This window comes from Priceomyces carsonii, assembly GCF_900007245.1.
Source record: "Priceomyces carsonii strain CBS4050 genome assembly, scaffold: Debaryomyces_carsonii_scaffold_2, whole genome shotgun sequence".
In the NCBI taxonomy this organism is placed as follows: Eukaryota; Fungi; Ascomycota; class Pichiomycetes; order Serinales; family Debaryomycetaceae; genus Priceomyces; species Priceomyces carsonii.
Window position 1 is genome coordinate 815,547 of NW_026946675.1, and position 21,899 is coordinate 837,445.

General features: G+C 37.1%; 11 protein-coding genes across 11 annotated transcripts; 5 read left to right on the forward strand and 6 right to left on the reverse strand.

The window, feature by feature from the left end:
• Nucleotides 1-153: 153 nt before the first annotated feature.
• VPS15 (ubiquitin-binding serine/threonine protein kinase) lies at nt 154-4,707 on the reverse strand (the record flags this gene model as incomplete). The annotated part of the gene is made up of 1 exon (XM_062951717.1): nt 154-4,707. The coding sequence occupies one exon, from the start codon at nt 4,705-4,707 to the stop codon at nt 154-156; it is 4,554 nt and encodes a 1,517-aa protein (XP_062808692.1).
• A 176-nt stretch (nt 4,708-4,883) lies between these two features.
• RPS13 (40S ribosomal uS15 domain-containing protein) lies at nt 4,884-5,126 on the reverse strand (the record flags this gene model as incomplete). Its single annotated transcript, XM_062951718.1, has 1 exon — nt 4,884-5,126. One exon carries the CDS (start codon nt 5,124-5,126, stop codon nt 4,884-4,886), a length of 243 nt encoding a protein of 80 aa, XP_062808693.1.
• Nucleotides 5,127-6,949: 1,823 nt separating this feature from the next.
• CDC14 (phosphoprotein phosphatase) lies at nt 6,950-8,744 on the forward strand (the record flags this gene model as incomplete). Its single annotated transcript, XM_062951719.1, has 2 exons — nt 6,950-6,995; nt 7,057-8,744. The coding sequence occupies 2 exons, from the start codon at nt 6,950-6,952 to the stop codon at nt 8,742-8,744; spliced, it is 1,734 nt and encodes a 577-aa protein (XP_062808694.1).
• A 98-nt stretch (nt 8,745-8,842) lies between these two features.
• PRCAT00001901001 (uncharacterized protein) lies at nt 8,843-9,358 on the reverse strand (the record flags this gene model as incomplete). Its single annotated transcript, XM_062951720.1, is given in 2 exon segments — nt 8,843-9,325; nt 9,332-9,358. Coding segments are annotated over 2 exon segments (510 nt in total).
• A 155-nt stretch (nt 9,359-9,513) lies between these two features.
• PRCAT00001902001 (uncharacterized protein) lies at nt 9,514-11,184 on the forward strand (the record flags this gene model as incomplete). Its single annotated transcript, XM_062951722.1, has 1 exon — nt 9,514-11,184. The coding sequence occupies one exon, from the start codon at nt 9,514-9,516 to the stop codon at nt 11,182-11,184; it is 1,671 nt and encodes a 556-aa protein (XP_062808696.1).
• A 73-nt stretch (nt 11,185-11,257) lies between these two features.
• On the reverse strand, nt 11,258-12,076 carry PRCAT00001903001 (RNA polymerase II subunit B1 CTD phosphatase; the record flags this gene model as incomplete). The annotated part of the gene is made up of 1 exon (XM_062951723.1): nt 11,258-12,076. The coding sequence occupies one exon, from the start codon at nt 12,074-12,076 to the stop codon at nt 11,258-11,260; it is 819 nt and encodes a 272-aa protein (XP_062808697.1).
• A 212-nt stretch (nt 12,077-12,288) lies between these two features.
• PRCAT00001904001 (uncharacterized protein) lies at nt 12,289-14,337 on the forward strand (the record flags this gene model as incomplete). Its single annotated transcript, XM_062951724.1, has 1 exon — nt 12,289-14,337. One exon carries the CDS (start codon nt 12,289-12,291, stop codon nt 14,335-14,337), a length of 2,049 nt encoding a protein of 682 aa, XP_062808698.1.
• Nucleotides 14,338-14,393: 56 nt separating this feature from the next.
• COX15 (Cox15p) lies at nt 14,394-15,824 on the reverse strand (the record flags this gene model as incomplete). Its single annotated transcript, XM_062951725.1, has 1 exon — nt 14,394-15,824. The coding sequence occupies one exon, from the start codon at nt 15,822-15,824 to the stop codon at nt 14,394-14,396; it is 1,431 nt and encodes a 476-aa protein (XP_062808699.1).
• Nucleotides 15,825-17,152: 1,328 nt separating this feature from the next.
• Nucleotides 17,153-19,105, forward strand: FAT1 (long-chain fatty acid transporter; the record flags this gene model as incomplete). The annotated part of the gene is made up of 1 exon (XM_062951726.1): nt 17,153-19,105. The coding sequence occupies one exon, from the start codon at nt 17,153-17,155 to the stop codon at nt 19,103-19,105; it is 1,953 nt and encodes a 650-aa protein (XP_062808700.1).
• Nucleotides 19,106-19,223: 118 nt separating this feature from the next.
• Nucleotides 19,224-20,471, reverse strand: PGK1 (phosphoglycerate kinase; the record flags this gene model as incomplete). The annotated part of the gene is made up of 1 exon (XM_062951727.1): nt 19,224-20,471. One exon carries the CDS (start codon nt 20,469-20,471, stop codon nt 19,224-19,226), a length of 1,248 nt encoding a protein of 415 aa, XP_062808701.1.
• A 532-nt stretch (nt 20,472-21,003) lies between these two features.
• Nucleotides 21,004-21,852, forward strand: PRCAT00001908001 (uncharacterized protein; the record flags this gene model as incomplete). Its single annotated transcript, XM_062951728.1, has 1 exon — nt 21,004-21,852. One exon carries the CDS (start codon nt 21,004-21,006, stop codon nt 21,850-21,852), a length of 849 nt encoding a protein of 282 aa, XP_062808702.1.
• Between the last annotated feature and the right edge of the window lie 47 nt (nt 21,853-21,899).

A 21,899-nucleotide genomic window follows, 5' to 3' on the forward strand; every position in this document is an offset into this window, starting at 1 on the left:
AAGACCGTGAATAATTACTAGCGTCGCAAACATGGGGGCATTCGAAATTTATTCCAGCTACAAAGTTAAACAAAAATTGAATGGCATGTAATATACAGGCTAAAATATCTAGCTAGATGCAGGAGAAGACAACAGGCCAACGGAACAATTCCGCTATTTATATAAGTTAATGTAGCCGCTACGGTCTACTGAAATTATCATGTTCGAAGGCTTCGAAATTACTTCTATCCCATTAATGACGTCTTCATGTGTAATATTCAGATTCATAAAGCCACGAATTGTGTCTTCGGATGTCCTTTCCAAGCCCTTTTCTTTTGTAACTTGACCAATAGAATTATAATTTGAACCTTTTTTGACAACAAATTGGGTACTTGACCCATTATTAATTGAAATCGACGCCACCGGATCTTCAAGATTCCAAAGTGTAATACGCTTATCGAAGGTTGTGCTTGCTAAGTAGAATTTTGATGCAATTTTAGTTATATTCAAGTCCTTCGTCATTTTGTAATCGATGGTTTCATCACGGCTGAAAGCTGTTAAAGATGACAAGATATCTGAAGCCGACAACAAATCTGAGTTTGTGGTTACCTCCTGAAGCGAAAAGCTCATAGTGTCTGATCTGACAGTGTTTGGGTTTAAAACACATCGACATTCAAATGATGGGATTTCCCAGATAGTGATGCATGATTCGTTACTACCTCCTATCATTGCAAAATAGTCTAGGTCTTTTCTTGTTCTTGCGAGCCAATCAAATTTCATCTCACTCGGTAACAAAACTAACTTTTTAATTTCAATGTTATCTTTGTTCTGAGATACTCTCCAGGTTTTAAGTATGCAACTAAACCTACAATCCCAGAGACATAAAATACCAGTACTGAATCCCACTAATATCCAGGAACACTTATCATCATGTATGAAGGTATTTACAACTCCATTTATTAAAGGATTTTGAAGTTCAATTTTTTTCTCCATCTTAATCAAATCAAATCCGATTAATTTTGAAGTAGACGTGATTCCCAAGAGCATACATTGCTTTGAATCTTCAAATAATTCTGAATGTATAAAAAAACCGTCCTCTTCTATGTTCATCTGATGTGACCTTATTAGTGACGGTTTAGAATACTTTGTAATCCTTTTATTTTTGGATCGTGTAACATCTATTTTCAAAAGATTAATCATTCCACTCTTAGTTGTAACGGAAATAACAAATCTATTTTTTAGAAAATTGATTGATGTTATGGCGGATTGAAAATTGATTGACGTGCTTGGTTTCCTCAGGCTAGATATCTTTTCAAGCTTAAAGGTATCCCAGACTCTTACGAGACCAGATTCTGAGCCGGTAACGAAAAATTCTGATGTCGGCCCCACTGCAACGCAAGTTAAGGAATCAATATCCTTGCTTTCAATGTTTGTGTTGATGTTAGCTACACATACCCCTTTTGGGCTCCAATCCTCTTTTGTAGAAAATTTGGTGTCCTTGATCAATGGACCGAACTCTGGGAAGCTATCCAAAACCGGTTCTAAATCAACAGTGGCCAAATATTTCAAGATGTATGGGTTCTCTCCTTTGTAGTTATGTTGGGTGTTAGCTGTGATGACTTTTGAATTGTTGATGCTAAAGACGCGGTTAGTGGAGTTTAGGTTGGATGCTGAATGATCATGATGCATATGGGCATTTGAGGATCCGTGAACCGAATCATGCTTAGTTTCCAACTCGCCAAAAACGTTTGCTTGTACTGTTTGTAAAGACGCTTTGACTTTGCTGAAGTTAGTCAATAAGGAAGAATTGTAAGATCTTCGAGACGTGCTGCCTTCATCTGAGTTTGATGACTTAGGTCCCTCCGAGGATGATATTGGGGCGATTGGCTCAGATTTGAAATAGGTTTCAAAGAAGATATTTCGTGGCGAAATATTCATATTCCTTGAGTATTCCAAAAATGCGCTCTCATACTCAGTTGCGTTGGTAGCAGGTATTCTACTAACATGAAAAATGTAATCTCTGAGTACAAACACTTTCCATAAGTCTTTATCATGAAGTCCCACGGCTTTTAACTTGATGATCCACCTTTTATCCTCTGGAGACAAAAGAACATTGGAAGTATTTTCGTTCAGCGGGGAGAAAGTTGAATCAGTATTAGATTTAGGCAAATAAACTGATTTTCCCATGTTTTTGGAGTAAGAAATGATTTTTTTCTTTTTGCTAGTACTCAAGTCATAAGCAGCTGACAAGTTTTTTTGGCGCCAAAACAATGACTTATTAGTCGCATTGAGAGACCAGGTAATCGCTGTTTCAAAGACTTGCCTTGCCAATGGTTGGCTCACACAAGGATATAAAGAATTCCAGTCAATAGTGGTTATATCATAAGTTAAAAAACCTTTAATGTGGGGGTAAAGAAAGCAGTATCTATCCGCGTCAGTCAAATTTGAACTAATAGCTAAAATCAAATTGAGTACAGATTGACGAATCCATTCGTTTGGATGCAACAATAATCTTATGCTACTTGTTAAAAGCTCTTTATAAATATCCAAAGCGTTGAACTCAACTTTTGGATTTATTAATTTTATATCGACAAAGTGACAAAACACCTCCAAAACCTTCAAGACCACGAACTGCTCCTGGTCTTTTAGGGTCTGGACTAATAACGGTAGTAGATATTGTTCAAAAGACAATACACCCACAAAAGGGCCCACTTGCAACATTGACGACAAAAAGGCTAATCTTAATTCAAAGCTGGTTCCATTTAGATAAGTGATCAAGTGAGGTAATAAAATGTCATTTGTTTTATCAATTCCGAAATATCTGCATAACGGTAAAATGCTATTGACTAAACTTATCTTCACTTGAGGTTTTGGGTCTGTGAGTAATTGCAAGGATAGATTTTCAAATTCCAAATCAAGTTGCTCTTTGGGAATACTAAACGTGTTATATAGGTCTTCGTCAGCATTTGCGATAGAATATGTCTTGAGTTTTGCATTATGGGACTTAAGCACATCACTTTTGAAGGTATTTGACATCATCCAAAACCTTTTAGCAATTTCTGCTAAACTTGGAACACAAGAAGCCAATGTTATTTTGATTAATGTCATTTGGTCTTCTTTGAAATTTGAACGAGTAAGTCTTGATAATTTAGGTAAAAGATACTCTGTGAATAGCAAAACATTAAGCGGAGTAATATATGTACACAAGGATAGGATAGTAGTTATCGACATTAGTGCAAGACTCACCACATTAGCTGAGAAGTCCTGTATTTCATTAATTTTTGCCGCTGTCATATTCGAAGGAAAGTTCGATAGAGGTTGCTCAGTGGATTCTTCAAGTAATGTAGTGAGGTACGGCAAGGATCTATCTAGCTTACATTCATCGCTGATTCTTTCAGACAATGCAACTATTAGTTCACATGCCTTTAGTTTCGATGACGTTCTCCGCAAAGATTTCATCATCGAAAAAACGTAATTCAAAATTATTAAAGATGCTTCGTCCAGATATTCATTACCAGAAAATGCTGACATTGGGCGAAGCTTGTAATTGGATGGAATGCCAGGTAGATTAAGAGACAATTGATTCGTGATGTCTTCGGAATCAGTTGACGTCAGAACATCGTAACTAAAATTTAGCTCCTTAGCTATTAGTTCATAACTATTGTAAATCTTTTCTATCCTCAAATCACTCGAAGATACATTAGTTTGATTTTCAGGAACTACAAACAAGTCGTTGTTATTAAGTTCTGACATGAATTCAAATAAAAAATCGTAGAAGAATCCCGGAAAGCATATGTTCCTGTATTCCTCCAAAACCGTTGTAGCAGAGGGACGGCTTGTGGGGCTCTTCACAAGCAAACGGCTCACAATATCTTTTATATGTTTATTTTCAATACCACTTAGATCAGGTTTGTATTGCTCCTTCATGTATCGAAATGCTTGTGACAAGGTAAAAGTAGGTTCACCATCGGAATATAATTCGACTATTATGCACCCTAAACTAAATAGGTCCATTGAATCTGTAAGTTGATCCTTACCACTAAATGCTCCATTATCGTTTATGTTTTGTTTAGGGTGTGTGTGCTTCTTTGAATTGTAGAATCTCTCGGGTGCAAGGTAACAAGCTCTTCTGTCCGATGTATCGAAATAGAAATAAAACTGATTAGGATTATCTTCCGGAATATATGTTGGCTTCGTATATGCTGCAAAGTCTGTCAACATGAGCCAGTTCCATGATGTGACAAGAAAGTTCTCTAATTTTAAATCTCCATGATGGATATGCAAATGGGTGTGTATGCTTTCTATAATTTTAAGCATTTGAAATACAAAAAACAACTTTTCAATTGGTTCAAGGAATGGCCTGAGTGATAGCCTATCATATAGATTTGTCTTAACTAATTGCCTTATCAAATAACCTGCTCTATCTGTTTCAATTATCCTGTGCCATGGCAATATACTTTTCAGTTGGCACAAAAGCAGTGACTCTTTTGCAATTAATTCCTGGACCTCTTGTAAGTGAATTGAGTGTGTCTGGAGACCATCAGAAGGTTTTATTAGTATTTTCACTACTACTAAATTTCCTGTCGATATATCAATTGCCTTTATCGTCTTGAGAAATCGAGAGTTGTTTATTACCTCAATATATTTCAAATTATCTATTACATCGACATAAGATGAAATGGCAACAGTCGGAGCAGAAGGTGCCAATAAAGACAACCTTACCCCCATAGTTTATCCTTTGACTGTGGTGAGTTATGATAATATCAAGAGTGGTACCTACTCTATCTCTTATGTTTGCATTACGATAAATATTACGCACTTATTACACGATTGCACTACCCATATGTTTTACTTTGTATTATTAAGAACGTATATAAAATACAATGCTAAGCATCCCACGTTACTTAGTTGACTAAAGCAGAAGCAGTAGCAGACTCGTACTTCCAGTTTGGAGGTAATACTGCAACAGTTCTATAGTATCTAGCCAATCTGTGGATTCTGGATTCGATTAAAATCAATCTAAATTTGGAATCCTTGTCTTTTCTGTTTCTCTCCAAGTGCTTTCTGACATTGACAGCTTTCTTGATCAAGAAGTATAAATCTTCTGGGATTTCTGGAGCTAAACCATTTGATTTCAAGATTCTCATAATTTTGTTACCAGTGACAACTTTAGCCTGGGAAACTCCGTGAGCATCTCTCAAGATAACACCAATTTGGGAAGGGGTTAAACCTTTCCTGGCGTACTTGATGATTTGTTCAACGACATCCTCAGAGGACAACTTGAACCAAGCTGGTGGATTTCTAGAGTAAGGGGTAGCAGAGGAGGAAATACCTTTTCCCTAAATATTGTTAGTATAAATGCTCTATAATTCCTAATTGCTCTTAGGTCTCTTGGAAGGCTGAAATTTTGAAAAATTTTGTCAGCAGTGATGGACTCCAACTTCTTGTCAGACAAAACCACTCCTAGAGCCTAGCAATGTTTGATCATGAAAAGAAAACAAGAAAGTATCAAATACCAAAAGCTTCTATTGAAATTCTAATTTTGAAAAGAGCGAACTTCAACTTTTGATAAGACCTTAATTGTTAGATGACTAGTATAATCAAACATCACCGAGCCAAGCATATAATAGAATGATTCTCTAAAGTCACATACAGATGAGTGCATACGAGCCATTTTGCCTGATTTCTATTTGAATATCTTTTAAAGTGTATCTGAAAATATGATATAAATTTAGTTGAAAATTTTCATAACTGAAGTCTAAAAAAAATTTTTTGAATGTAAAAATCGTGCATGCACAGATAATTTTGAAGGACTAGTTTTACTATACATAAGCGTATATTTCAGAATCCAGTACAAAAGGATTTATATTATCAAGTATATAGTGTCAGGAATTAATAAAATGGGTCTTTCATAGCCTATGCTGGGCTTGATATCATCATTCAAGATACCAGAAAAAGCAGCTTTCTATTTTAGCCAAGAGTTACACATACATATATCTTCTTATAATTGGTCTTCAATATTATCGAAGTCTTCCTCTTCTTCAATCTTTATAAGTCTACCTTCGTTAGTATCTTATGAACCAAGATTATGATATCTATTTATACTTACTTTGAAACCCCTGCTTTTTCTCTCATCATTTCAACAGCACCGGCGTAGAGCATTCTACTATCTTGTCCACTGGTTGGAGGAATCCAGTAAAGCATTACCAACGGAGCTTTAAGTATACCATCAGAAGTAGTGAATGGATACGAAAGCACGACATATCTAGGGGAATTATCTGGCAATTCTTCTTTCAATTCATCTATACTTTCAATAACTTGGCCATCATCTTCCTGCTTTATTTCGTAGCTTTGTTTATCAATTGTGTCTTTATTTAGTTAGTATAGTTTGTTTGTAAAAGCCATAGAGAGTTTAACACTTACATATGATAGCTTGTATGTTTTTCGATCTGGCACTTCCAAATCTGAACTTTCTAAGGGTCGATAAGGTTTCCAGAGAGAAACTGTATAACGAGGGAGCCTAAGTAGTCAGTAAAATATACATTCAGTTGTATAGCTGAAGCTGGGGTTTGACATTCAGAGTGCTTCTATAACCCCATTGTTCCGTTGTTCCAAACTTACCATCTTTCACAGGTATATCTTGGATTACCATAATCTCGCTTGGAGCCATATCTTAATATGGAAGTGTCGTGCGCGCATGGCGAAATCAATAACACAGAAGCAATTATCAAAAAAACGTAAACAACTCTCTAGAAAGAAAGAAGTCAGCGCTCACTCATAAGAGAATTTGTCTTGGTTGTTTTACCTATTGAGTATTCCTTTCATACTATTTCAACGCGTGAATTATTGTTCTTTGGTCATAGTTTCTAGTCTGCATTCTTCTATCAGAAAGTGTAACTAACGCGAGTCTAATTCAATTGGATAATAATCTAATTTATCTTTATAAAGAATTGTTACATGTGCAAGTGTTATGGCCAAAAGCAAGCAGAATATCCCTCTCATAGAGTTTTTGAAGAGTAAGTGATTTTTTAAGTTAACTTTATTACGAAATTCGAAATTATACTAACCTATGTTAAGGTCGTATCTACCTTGGAGCTTATGATTATACTCCGACAGACTCTGATAAGTTGGTTTATTTCACGGTGGAAGATGCATTACCGTATAACGCTTTTCATTTGGATTTTGGTCCATTGCATATCGGGAGCCTTTACAGATTTGCTGTAGTATTGCACAACCTCTTGAATGAGGAAACAAACCAAGGCAAGGCTATCGTATTTTACAGTTCCACAAATCCTAAAGATAGAGCAAATGCAGCATGCTTACTTAGTTGTTATTTAATTCTTGTTCAATCTTGGTCTCCTCACCAAGTTTTGCAACCTTTATGTCAAATTGATCCACCATTACAGTGTTTCAGAGATGCTGGATACTCAAATGCTGATTTTGAAATATCGATTCAGGATATTGTATATGGAATGTGGAGAGCCAAGGGCCGAGGTATGATTGATTTGACTTCCTTTAATTTAGAGGAATATGAACAATATGAAAGAGTTGATCAAGGTGACTTTAATGTTATATCGAAAGATTTTATTGCATTTGCTTCCCCACAACAAAAGAGACCAGGTTACCTTAATGAACCATTTAGGGAGGTTCTTAATTACTTCATAGCAAATAACGTCCAATTAGTCGTCAGACTAAACTCGCATTTATATGACGCCTCAGAGTTTACAAAGAGAGGTATTAAACATATCGATATGATTTTTGATGACGGAACATGTCCGACCTTGGAATATGTTCAAAAGTTTATTGGTGCGGCAGAATGTGTTATTAATAAAGGCGGTAAAATAGCTGTTCACTGCAAAGCTGGTTTGGGAAGAACAGGCTGTCTTATTGGTGCTCACTTGATATATACTAATGGTTTTACCGCGAATGAATGTATCGGGTACATGAGGATGATCAGGCCGGGAATGGTAGTTGGACCACAGCAACATTGGTTGTACTTGCACCAGAACGATTTCAGGGATTGGAGGCACACAATGGTATTGGACAACCAGCCTGATGAATTTTTGGGAGGCTTGTATTCATTGTGTTCTTACGAAGAATACAAAACTAGGATGAGACAAGAAGCAAAGCAAAGGAAATTACACCAGCAACAAATAAATTCATCGGTCACTCAACCAGATTCTTCATTTCACACACCAATAAGAAGGAGGAAAATAAGTGGCGCCTTGGCAGCAAAAATACAGACTGCTGTCCCTATGGAATCACCTGGTCAGCCAAGAAAGTGCTTTGAAGATGAACTGGAAGGAGTTGTTGAAATAATTAATAATTCGGATGAGGAAGGTACAGCATCCATGCAAGGAATTCAAAGTCCCTCGAGGAGATTCAATACTGGTCAATATAATGTGGATGAAGATCTGGAAACTCCAGTAGGTGGCGAGATCAACGCTCCCCGCAAGAGAAACACTTCCAATAATGACTGGAAAGTTCTCAGATCAATTTCTGTCAATAGTCAAAATCAACCCGTTCTGTTAACTAAGACTACTACAACAACTACAACCAGAACAGTAAGCACAACATTGTCTTCCTCGCCACATTCATCGCCTGTGCATAATGTCAAATACCCCAAAACTCGTTCTAGCTCGAGGACAAATTCTAATAGTCCAAATAAGGGACAGTACTCCCCGAATCATAATAGAATAACTCCTGGAAGCATAAGAAAAGTAAGTGGAACGGTTAATAGCAGTCCAGTTTCCGGCAAATACTAGACTAGGAAGAACAATATACTCAGTCCGTAGAATTTAATTTAGTCATTTTATTCAACATAAGATAAACGAACTATTGCCGTAAAATTAAAATCTCACTTTCACTCTACGTATGCTGCTTCACGTATTGTGAAATTTTCATCCCCTGTGTAGCGAAATGCGATGATATCATAATCACTAAACAAAATGCGCTGTAAACTTTCATCCTCATGAAGTTCGATCCATTGGTTATCATAAGGCGACAGTTTGTCTTTAGGAATCGCTAATCTTATTTCTTCTATGCCAATTTGATGCACAACATTTAAGTCGTCGTCCAGAGCAACATCCATCTCATCTGCATAGCCAGACTTAGGTACTGGTATTGCCATTTCTTCTTCATTTTCAGCTTCATAATCAGAGGCTCTCGACTCAGAATCATTTATAATTAGCCCTCCTGATGAGTTTATCGACTCCTTTAGCTTCTCTTTAAATACTTTCAAGGTAAAATTATTCTTTATAGTTAAGTCCAAAGGTATCACCCATGTAGTTCTGTCTCGTTTAAACTTTAAGATAGTCAATTGGCTAATCTTCGAAGTTTTGGGAGGCTAAACATTGTTAGTACTGAAATTAATATCCATCCTTTGGATTTAGGTGCTTACCATTGTCAATTATATAGGTTTCCTACAATAAAGCCTAATCAAGAGCAGTATCTTTTTTCAATATTTTTAGCGCGAATGCCTTTACCGTTATAAGTGGCCTATGCATTCTCAAGACCAGGCTGATAATTCTTCTGATGACGAGAGCATCTTTTTGGGGAAAAATTACCCATAGGAAAGCAGTAACTTCCACCTACAGATCATTAATCAGGTCGTTAAAAAAGCTAGAAAAATTGCCTCCATCTGCACTTGAGCTGATCGATATCAATGGCATCACAGAAGAACAAAGTATTTGCTTCTATCCCCATAAACATGTTAAAAAGATATACAGTGAGTTAAATTATGCTATTAGAGAAGGTTTCCTGCTTTCTGAGACAAGTTCGTTGAAGAATCCGAATATATTTACTGAAAAATTTCTCATCGCTATAGAGCTTGAGCAGCTTTTAGCTCAAGTCTTGATGAACAAGCGAGACTCTTGGTCCATTTTGTTGAAACTCTTGGATGCGTATCGTGATCAACTGTTTGTAAATCAGCAATGGCGACTTCAATATCTTCGAAATAAACAGGAAATTGATATTAATAGGAATAAAGAGTTACCTGTCTTGATGAAACAAACCATATCTCCTTCGATTGCGCTCAACCCACCAAAAGACATCAAATTTAAATTAAGACAAAGACTGTGGAATTTCAAGCTTGGTAAACTGCAGCTACGCACTAGCTATGAAAACTCTGAAAAAGTTCTCCGTCGATATATCAAACCAAGACAACAACGACTGGAGTTGCCCAATCCCTTTCTTTTGCCATATGTAAAAGAGTATTACGCTGCTAATGAAACAGATATCAAATCAAAACTATTTATACCCGGCTCGACAAAGAGAACCCTTATAAAAGATGCGTATGATCCTGAATATGTTGAAAGCATAATAAAACCTAGCATTGAGTATGATATAAATATATATCATCATTTCAATGATTTAAAAAATATAGTAAACGTGAAAGGTCCTTACAGAGTACAAATAAATTTAACTGAAGCAGGTCCCATGTCTATTCCGTTCATAAGAATGCCTTATCCACGACTTGAGCCGCTCAAAAAGGTTGCCTTGGACATTAAGCATCTGATGAAGTTATCAAGAATAGTTACTGTCTGGGAGCTGTCTTTAGGTGACCAATCTTTAAGCGAGCCGAAATTCGACGATGGAAGTTACAGCGTCAGAGGTAGTAAAGGATGGGGCGAGCACGAAAAAGTTTGGCCCAAATACTACTATGAGACACTCGCAGAGGGTGAAGGAATCTGGGAGTCTTTTGTGGAGTTAGCAAAAAATAATAAGCCGAACACTTCGTCAGTTTCTTCCCTGGATATTGATAGAAGTATCCAAAAACATATTTTAAGTTGGAAAAAAGATTTGAACCTTGCTACTAAAGAACTTAGGAGTCAGCTCGACCGATATTTCCAACATTACAAGTCATTGAAAGAAAAAAATTCTCCAATCTTTTTACAACAATCAAGTCTCCAAAAATCTATGAATTCCCATTATGACCATCAGATAGGAAAATATGAAACTCTTTTAAAGAAATTGAAGCAGAATAATATCTTCAAGCATTCTGATCTCCTTAATCTGAAAGAGCTATGTCTGAAGTCTTACCCCGAATATCATCAATATGATATGTCTCGAAATAGGAAGAACCAAAAAGGGATTCCTTTATTAGAAAGAACTGGCATGAACAAGAGATTGGGTGATCTTCTAGATGACGTTGGATTTCATAGCTACAGGAATGGGGAAAGTTTCGATAAAAAGTTCAAATTTTAATGCATTTATTAAGTAGAAGCTCGATTGTAAATAAGAGTATTTACTGCGAATTTCTCGACACATGCTAACAATATTATACTACATAGCCTCCAAAGCTTTTATTGCTAGTAAGATAATCATCGGTAGATTTTGAAAGCTTATTCTTGTCATAATTGTCATAGTCGTTTAATTCATTGTCATCATCGTTTGTATCACCATCTCTCTCAATTATCTGAAAATCTTCCACCAATTTAATTAAATCATTCGTTTCATCACTAGGGTGGCCATCGGCCATACTAAGACCATTCATCATGGTGATCACATCACTCAAAGTCTTTCCTTGCCCCTTTAACTCAGCATGCTTTGCTAGCACTTCCTCTAAACATGTGATTCCGTTTTCATACCAAGTCGAAGGATAATTCGGTGGGAATGGAGATGCAATCAAAATATCTTTTCTCGCAAACATGGCCTCACTAGAAAGTTGATTTCGATAGAATAATGATGCTTGGTAGTGCTCCTTGCAACAATACTGGCTTAAGTAAGTGTTTGGAAGAATCATTGAAGGCTTTCTGTTATATATTTGAAATTTCGTCGAAGCTGTAGGATCATTCAACGACGCTGAAATGGTACCATTACCGTTAGCCGATAATCGACGAACTCTCTGTTGAGGTGCATTGTTGCATAGTATGTAACCACATTCATGCTCTATATTCCTCTCCTCCACAATGTCATCATATGACTGTTGAGTTAAAAATCTGCTTAAAAACTTGAGCAAAGCTGGTTCCACATTATGGTCAACGAGAAGCTCAGTAATGATAAGGAGAAGCTTTGAAGCTTCTTGAGGGCTTAGAAGATCTCTTTTAGGGAAAGACTCTATCAGAGCCAAAAAATCGTTTAAGCTTAGTAGGTTCATGGCTGGAGATTTCCTTCCACTATGAATTATCAGACGAACCACTCCCAACTTGAGATTCTATATCGATATCGCAGCGATCTTCGATAATAATTTGCTCGTGACTTCACCTAACTTCAAATGCAGTAATCAAGAAACCTTTAACAAAGAGACATCAAGCATAATATTAAGATCAAAGAGCAGAGCTGAAAAGAAGATTTTAGTAGATTCTCCTTATGGCCCTATATAAAGCTACCAGCAAGCAAAGTGGCCTGCTGGATGGGCCTTCTTCTTCTATCTCACGATTGGGCTGCTCAAACGACTCAAGATCAAGATCAAGGTCAAGATCAAGGTCAAGATCGATTAATTACACAGGGCGAAGCAGATCAAGGTCATCTACGGCGACTTCCTTTTTAAACTTCATTTCAAATAATCGCTTGTATCATACACTCAGGGGCTCAGAGCCTACAAGCTTGCTATCATTATATCGATTGTTGAAAGTCGAGTTGAACTTGCCTCAACATGGGGACAAACTTAATGAGCAAGACCCTCTTCAGGCTGAGGCTCAACAGTCATACGAGCAGCTCTCAAGTTTAATCAAAGTGCCTCTTGTTTTAGAGCGATTTATGATATTCGGGTTACTTGTGTGTTTGAATTCAGTCTTAACAGTATTTTCCCTTGTTCCCCTTAAGATAATCATTCTTTCCTACGCTGGTATCTGCGACTGTATTGCTAACTTCAATCAGACGTCACAGTTTCGTAGCTCCTTCATTATAAAAAAATTACATTGGGTTAAAAGAGATATTATTACTCTACTGATGATTGGAATGTCTGTTTTTTTATTAAGTCCCCCCAATTTGGATATATCCAGAATGTATCATGATGTAAGGGGTCAAGCACATATCAAGCTTTATGTCATGTTTGGTGTCTTGGAGGTAGCGGAAAAATTGTGTTCTTCTATTGGGCAAGATATTCTTGCAATTTTATATTCTACACCAATGGCTTCATATGAGGATTTGAGAAAAAACGGGGCAAAACTCTTCATCTTCTTCCTTATATCACTCATTTATTTGACATCACATGCCTACATCCTCATCTATCAAACAGTTTCATTGAATGTGGCTGCCAATTCTTACTCTAATGCCTTATTAACATTGCTTCTTTCTAATCAATTTGCTGAGCTAAAAGGTTCTGTTTTCAAGAAATTTGATCGAGAGGGACTATTTCAAATATCAATGGCTGATTTAACAGAACGATTCCAATTGTCTTTGATGCTTAGCATAATAGCGTTGAGGAATTTGCTTCAGATAAATAGTACACAGATGGGATTAATACCAAACAGTTGGAAAAGTTGGAATACTTGGTTTGGTGCCATATTTGGCCCCAGCATCGTAGTAATTGGGAGCGAAATTTTTGTCGATTGGCTAAAGCATTGCTATATCACGAAATTTAATAAGATCAGGCCAAGGGTCTATCGAAAGTTTCTTCATGTTTTAAGTTTGGATTTTTTGCAAGTATTCAAAACTACTCCAAATCCGGCTGCTAATCTACTGAATGATTTGTCAGATTATATTGTGCTAACGAAGAGGATCGGGCTACCGTTGCTTGCATCTGTTGTTTGTTTTCTTCGAATGACTCTTCCAGACTTCAAACAATTGCTTGTAGTTTCCAGCGAGACACTGCAAGTCTACGCGTATTTAGTGAAAGCCATACTCATATTGACGACTTTTTTCATTGTTTTATTCATCAGATTGATCTTAGGTCTAATTATTTTGAAATGGGCTATTAGTATTGAAGGTGAGTTTCAAGCTCATAGTACGATCAAAGAAAATTTACATCGTGAAATGGAGCTGTCCTCTGAAAAGCATAACCAGTCAACCTCCTCGTTCAAAGTATCGAGAGTGGACCCTCCAGAAGGAGAAGACACGATTACTTATAGTAGCTTGTCCCCAATAACATCTTCACATTCGCCGACTGCTATATCAGAAAATGATGATAAAGACGCATATCAAAGCTCACCTGACTCAAGTCCCAAAGCTGAGAAGTCTCTTCTTTCTTCTCCCATAGATTTGTCATTTCTTCCTGGCATTCCTAATTCAGAAGCATCTTCTATCAATCCGACTACACGATCTTACCTTTATGACCATGATGAATCAGTTCCTCCAACTATCGAGGAGTTGCGTAATCGACAAATCCTAAACAAGCGCAGCGGCCGTGACAATCTTGATGACGATGGTTTAGAAGAAGTAAAAAGATACGAAATGTCAAGTAAACGCATATGGTAAATATATTTTCCATGTAAATACTATGTACAATTGTATTATTAAAGTCATTATCAGCATCATTGCTTCTTGAGAAGCTTTTGTTTCAACGATTTATTAATGTAAGATACTACTTGAGCTCTTGGTCTTTTCAATTTGGTCAAAAATACCAAACACGAAGTCAACAAAGCTAAGGCACCTGCCTGGTGAGCAGCGGCGAGGGGAATTGGAACCAAATAAACTAAAGTACTAATTCCGAGGGCAGCTTGAAGGGTTACTATTCCCATTAGGATACGATTCAGCGTTAAAGCAGCCTTTGGAAAAAGCTCTTTATGTCTAGCAACTGAGACGTGAGCAGCTAAAACAGAGAAAAAAGTTGTGATCGCAAAACAACGATGAACGAGCTGAACTGTAGTAGGATTTTCAAGAAGATTTCTCCACCACAAGTCAGACTTGTCAGCCTTATGCGCAAATATTGGCGACATCAATTCGTTAATAGTTGGCAAATAGTCATCACCCATATGAGGAAAAGTGTTATAAATCAATCCAGCATCTAAGCCAGCAACCATTCCGCCCGACAAAGCCGTTAGGAAAGTCAAACTTAGTAAACCTGTTGCAATATATCTATACTTTTTTAAAGCTGGATTCTGAATTTTAGATAAAAAATTTTTCAAAGACTCAGGAGACTTGATCGAGTCCTTGATGAGTTTATTTTCATTTAATACATCCATACCTGCCCATAAAACACCCAAATACATCAAAAAGGCTGCCCCAAGATGGGTAGTAAGTCTGTATTGAGACACAGTCGGCTTAGATCTTCTTTCTGCTAATTGAGCCTCATCCAAACCTGATTTAACCATCCACCATCCTATGACTCCTTGCAATCCCAATAAAGCAGTTAACCCTACCACTCGTTTAGTAGTGAGTGAATTAAACTTACCAGTTTTCCAAAAATATAATGCAGGGAGCACAAAAAATAATCCAATGAATCTACCAACAAGCCTATGACCCCACTCCATACTGTAAATGAATTTGAATTCGCTTAACGTTATATGCGAGTTTAGCTGCTTAAATTCGGGTGACTCTTGATATTTCATGAATTCTTGCAACCACCGCTCCTCATTTAAGGGAGGAAGAACCCCCGTTACTGGTTTCCACTCAGTGATAGATAATCCCGATTCCGTCAATCTTGTAAGGCCTCCTAACACAACGATACCAAACACTAAAGTAGAAGTTCCTAATAACCAGTAACCAACTGCCCTGTTAGCTACAACTTTGCTTTCCTTATTAAAATTAATATTAATAGATGCATTTTTTGAGAACTGCTCTATTCCCCCATTCCTTAAAGTCATAGAAGAATGTCCTCTTACAAATCTCAAGTTTGAAAATATCGATGAAAAATTAGAAGGCTTCTGGACTGGTATAATAGATGCCCTAGACACTCTGGTTTGAGATAGAACTTTCAATACCATCGTATTCTTCGTAAAGAACAAGCTTGGTCGAGCAAACATTCTGCCAGGATATTCGTCCTCTTTCCTTGTTTGGTGCTACGTTTTCTTTGAGAAAGATAATTTGTGATATTTGGAAATTTTTGAGCCAGTAAAAAATTGGCCAAACTAATATGTGCGAGATCAAAGAGGCAGAAAAAGAAGAGAGTTGCAAAATATGGCAGCAAGATGATTTGATAAAATTAAAAGAAAACAAAGAGCTAAGATCTTTGATATAGCACTAATTTTCAGATTAGTGTAGGATTCTTGTTTTCTGTTTCATGACATATCCCTAACTTATGCTCTTATATAGTTATTTTGAAGAATAATATGTATTTTTTCAAAATAAAGAACAAAAATTGCGAAAAGGCTATACTATAGAAACACCGAGTCCACTCTAAGCTTAAGCTTACATGCCAATTGACATTTATGAAGAACATAGGATAAATTCACGCCTTTTTCTTTATATATGAATCAATGTTAAGTGAGGTGGCAGTCCTAAAATAATTATGTCTCTATTGTAGCAAACACTGAGATCAACTTGTATGATATGTCAAACAATATAATCTTCAGGTTCAATGGATGCTCGAACAAAAATGTGCCTTTCAAACAATTATTTCAATTCAGAAAGTTCTGTATCTGTAAGGCGTTGTAACTTATTCGGATATTATCACAGATATTTTTCTTGATAGATATAAAACGACATGAATAGGTAAAAAGAAAAAATTGGAAACCATGTTCAAACCCAAGCTTCTACACCTTCAAACAATAGCATAAAAGTTGTCGGGGAAGTTTGTCATTTCTTCTTTTGGATTACATTTACAAAATAATGTTACGGAGAAGATAAAATACGACATCTCACTAAATTAAACCTTCCCTGAACTCTAGTTAGTAGCTTTCTATCCTTGCAGGAATAGTATCTTCAGCCGTTTCTGAGACACAACAATGACAATGTTGTAGTCTTGCGGTTATCCCGCCCGTCAAGGGGAAGCAAAGAGGGTTTTAGTTTTTTCGCACCCATGTGATATCATTTGAATATTAACCGAGCAAAGGTAAACGTTTAGAAAAACTTCATGATATGATATATAGGTTGTAAATGGTAGAATTATTAGCACTTATTGCAATAGACCATAATAAGAATCAACAGACTCCTTTTATATACCCTGTATCTATCCTTTGTGCCAATTCGCTGTTGCCTAATTTTTTTTGGTATCTATTTGTAAAAATCACGGGACAATTACCAAATCAGTATCTCATGGGAGTCTGCGGAGACTATAAATTCGATACAACTCCCCTTCGCTACGTTTAATCATTGCAAAATTAGTTGAGTATTTAATCTAAACAATTTTAACATGTCGGGTATAGAGATCGCAGCGGCAGCAGTCTTAGCTTCGCAATTACTTGATGCTAAGTATCACGTCAAGGATGATATCTTATTAGTACGAAAAGTGTTAAGCAAAGCAATACCATACGCTTTGGACTGTTATAGAGGAAAGGCAAGTTATTGGTATCCTTTTGAGAAGTCTGTCTTGAAACACCCAAATAATTGGGCTGTTTCTTTTCCTAGACCCAAAAAGAATGCTCCTCCTCCGAAGAAGGATGAGAATGGATTCCCTATTTATGATGAGCAATTCACGCTAGAAAGATATACATATAAGGAATTGTACGATATGGTATTGCGATTCTCCTACATGCTTAAAAATGATTTTGGTGTTACGGCTGATCAAACAATAGGTGTGGATTGTATGAACAAACCACTTTTTATAATATTATGGCTCTCCTTGTGGAATATTGGAGCAATACCGGCGTTCTTGAATTTCAACACTAAGGATAAGCCATTAGTCCATTGTTTAAAGATTTCAAACGTCACTCAAGTTTTTATTGACCCGGATTGCGCTGGTCCCATCAGAGATACAGAAAGCGCCATTAATGAAGAGTTACCACATGTTAAACTTCACTACATTAATGAACGCGAATTGCTTAGAGTTTTGCAAGAAAGTTCAAGACCGAAATACAGAGCTCCTGATAACACTAGAAGACCAGATGATAGTGATTTTTCGTGTTGCGCCTTGATCTACACGTCCGGCACAACTGGCTTACCCAAATCTGCTATAATGTCATGGAGAAAGGCATTCATGGCGTCGTGTTTTTTTGGACATATTATGAAGATAAATTCAAATTCTACAGTCTTGACCGCTATGCCACTATATCATTCTACAGCTGCAATGTTGGGTGTTTGTCCGACCTTATTAGCGGGTGGTTGTGTTTCTATATCCCAGAAGTTCTCGGCAACGTCATTTTGGACCCAAGCAAAACTTACGGGCGCCACGCACATTCAGTATGTCGGTGAAACATGCCGTTATTTATTACACTCCAAGCCTCATCCTGACCAGCAGGCTCACAAGGTTACTATAGCATATGGTAATGGGTTACGTCCGGATATATGGCTCGAGTTCAAAAAAAGGTTCCATATAAAAGCCATTGGCGAATTTTATGCGTCAACGGAATCTCCGATAGCTACTACGAATTTGCAGTATGGTGAATTTGGTGTTGGAGCGTGTAGAAAATATGGATCACTAATCAACCTCATTTTGTCCCTTCAACAGAAATTGGTGAAGATGGATCCTGAGGACGAAAATGAAATTTGGAGAGACCCGAAAACAGGGTTTGCTACGCGTCCGGGAAAAAATGAACCTGGTGAGTTATTGATGAGAATTGTCAATGCGAAAAACCCAGAAACATCCTTCCAAGGTTATTATGGTAACAAAAAGGCGACTTCTTCGAAAATTATTACCAATGTGTTTAAAAAAGGCGACGCATGGTTTAGAAGTGGCGATCTTTTGAGAATGGATGAAGATGGCTTATTGTACTTTGTTGATAGATTGGGAGATACGTTCCGCTGGAAGTCTGAGAATGTTTCTGCGACCGAAGTTGAGAATGAATTAATGGGCTCTGGTGCTATTAAACAATCTGTTGTTGTTGGTGTAAGAGTTCCAAATCATGAAGGAAGAGCAGGATTTGCAGTGGTTGAACCCATCGATGGCTTGGATGATAAAGAAGTGTTGGATAAGATATTCAAACATGTTGATAAGACCTTACCTAAATATGCCATCCCTCAGTTTATAAAAATCAGTAAAATTGAAGCAAGCCACAACTTCAAAGTCCCAAAGGCGCAATTCAAAAATCAGAAACTCCCTAAAGGAGAAGATGGTCGTGACGTTATATACTGGTTGCGCAAGAATGGGTATACAGAATTGACTGAAGGATCTTGGAAAGATGTTATGAATGGTGCGTCGAAATTGTAAGATGTTTGTTATATACTACCTTATAGAGCTCGCTTTTGTTTATTATACCACTGTAGTACACGAACGTAACAGAATGCATACCTCATTGTTCATTACATATATAATATACTAACTAAATTCATTTGTCAGATATTGCGGCAACACCTGGCAATTCCTTACCTTCCAATAATTCAAGAGAAGCTCCTCCACCAGTGGAGACATGGGACAATTTATCTACAACACCGTACTTCTTGGCGACTGTAGCAGTGTCACCGCCACCAATGATAACGGTGTTACCATTTTCAGCAGATTTAACCGCGGCATCTAATAAGGACTTGGTACCAGCAGCAAAGTTTTGGAATTCGAAAACACCAGGTGGTCCATTCCAAACAATTGTTTTAGCCTGAGCAACGGTTTCAGCAAACAATTTCTGAGACTTTGGACCAATATCCAATCCCATCCAACCATCTGGAATCCCCTCCTTCTCAGTGGCAGTTGAAACCTTTGCATCTTTATCAAACTTGTCTCCTACGACGAAATCAACAGGCAAGACAACCTTAACATTATTCTTTTTAGCTTTGGCAATTAAATTCTCCACATTCTTAGAACCTTCTTCATCGAACAATGAGTTACCAATTTTCATGTTATCCAAAACCTTCTTAAAAGTGAAAGCCATTCCTCCACCAATAATCAATAAATCGACTTTGTCTAACAAATTGTCAATCAATTGAATCTTATCTGAGATCTTTGCACCACCCAAGATAGCCAAGAAAGGACGTACAGGATTTTCCAAAGCCTTTGCGAAGTACTCTAATTCCTTTGCCATTAAGAAACCTGCGGCACGCTGAGGCAAATCAAGACCGACCATCGAAGAGTGAGCCCTATGGGCAGTACCGAATGCATCATTCACATACAAGTCAGCTAAGGCAGTCAATTGCTCTCTAAACTTCTTCACGTCTTCTGCGGGAGCCTTTATCTTTTTTCCATCCTTTTTAGTTGAACCTTCTTCCTCAGGGTGGAATCTTAAGTTTTCTAATAAGAAAATGGAACCATCCTCACCGGAATTGACAGCCTTCTCAACTTTTTCACCAACACAGTCATCCAAAAAGTTGACTTTTTTGCCCAATAACTTTTCCAACTCGGTAGCGACTGGAGCTAATGAGAACTTCTCGTTTCTTTCACCGTTCGGCCTTCCCAAGTGAGAAGCCAAGATAACAGCCTTTGGCTTGTGTTCAAGAACATACTTGATGGTTGGTAATGCAGCGACAATACGTTGGTTATTTGTGATAGTCTTACCATCCAAAGGAACGTTGAAATCAACTCTGATGAAAACTCTCTTTCCAGTGATACTTAAATCCTTAACAGACAATTTATTCGACAACGACATTATACTATATTCTTACGTTTAAGACTATTCTTAATTGATATCAATTGAGTATTTTAACTTACACTTCTCAATTTAGAGGAATAAGGTTGCTTAAATATTATATACCAAGTGGGTTCTCACGGTATAGTGGATGCTCGGAATTCTACGAAACGAAATATTACCCCGGCGGATATCTAAAGCCCGTTACTGTGAAGCAATTTCAAAAAAAAGAGGTGAATATCCCATGAAAGGATAAGAAAAACACAGGAGTACTGAAAATATCTACCTCTACTCACACACTATGTTAGACACGTTTGACAACCCTTTCTGAAACTGCCAAATTGGGTGTACTCCTTTGGACCCGAGATGTGCAACAGAGCAGCTTTTTTATTAACTATTAAATGTCGTTTTTTGCGCTTTCTAGAACAGTGTCGCAGAAACTTCTAGAATACAGTACGACATTAGCTCACATCAATGTGACTTGAATTAAGAAGCTATTTATACATGTGAAGCCTTGTGTAGCAGATTTGACTAAGTCAAGCGATTAACAATAATGGATAAACTTTTGAAATGGTCAATTGCCCAGCAGTCAGGGGATCAAGATGCCATAAACAAGATGGGCCAACCAGACCCTAAAATGCTCCATCAACTATTTGGGGGACCTGATGAACCAACTTTAATGAAGCATTCTATGGCGGCTATATGCAACGAGGAAACAACTGAACAAAACAAGGAGATTGCATTTGAAAATTTCGAGATGTTGATTGAGAATATGGATAACGCTAATAACATTGAAAACCTCAACTTATGGCCCTCCTTAATCGAGCAACTTGCGGAAGATAAGCCAGCTATACAAAGAGTTTATGCGGCTTCATGTATTGGTATATCTGTTCAAAATAATCCTAAAGCACAGGATGATTTCAGTAAACATGATGGACTTTCGAAACTAATTAATATATGCTCAGATACAAATTCACCAGATGATTTATTAGCGAAATCTTTGTTTGCGATATCGTCATATATTAGAAACTTTAAACCAGGGTATGAGCAGTTTGTGAAAGAAAATGGATGGGATATTATTAGGATTCCAGAGGATAACCACAAACTTACCTTGAGGGTCTTGTCATTGGTCTCTGCTGTCTTGTCCAATGGTTTGGATAAGAAGTCTGAAGATCGAATCCATGAGGATAAAATTATCGAGAGGCTCACACTGTTGATGAAAAGTGATGGCCATATTGGTTGTATTGATAAAATTTTGAGTATTACATCACAGCTATCATTATTACACTATGAGTTTTCTTCTACAGAAATCGCAGAGTTATCCAATGGTTTAGAGAATATCAAGGTGCTTGAACCTCAACTCAATGAAGATTACCACTCTGTTAAAAAGATTTTGAGTTAATGAGTATTTTACTTTCATGAGAATTTCATGCTTACGATTACAATAAC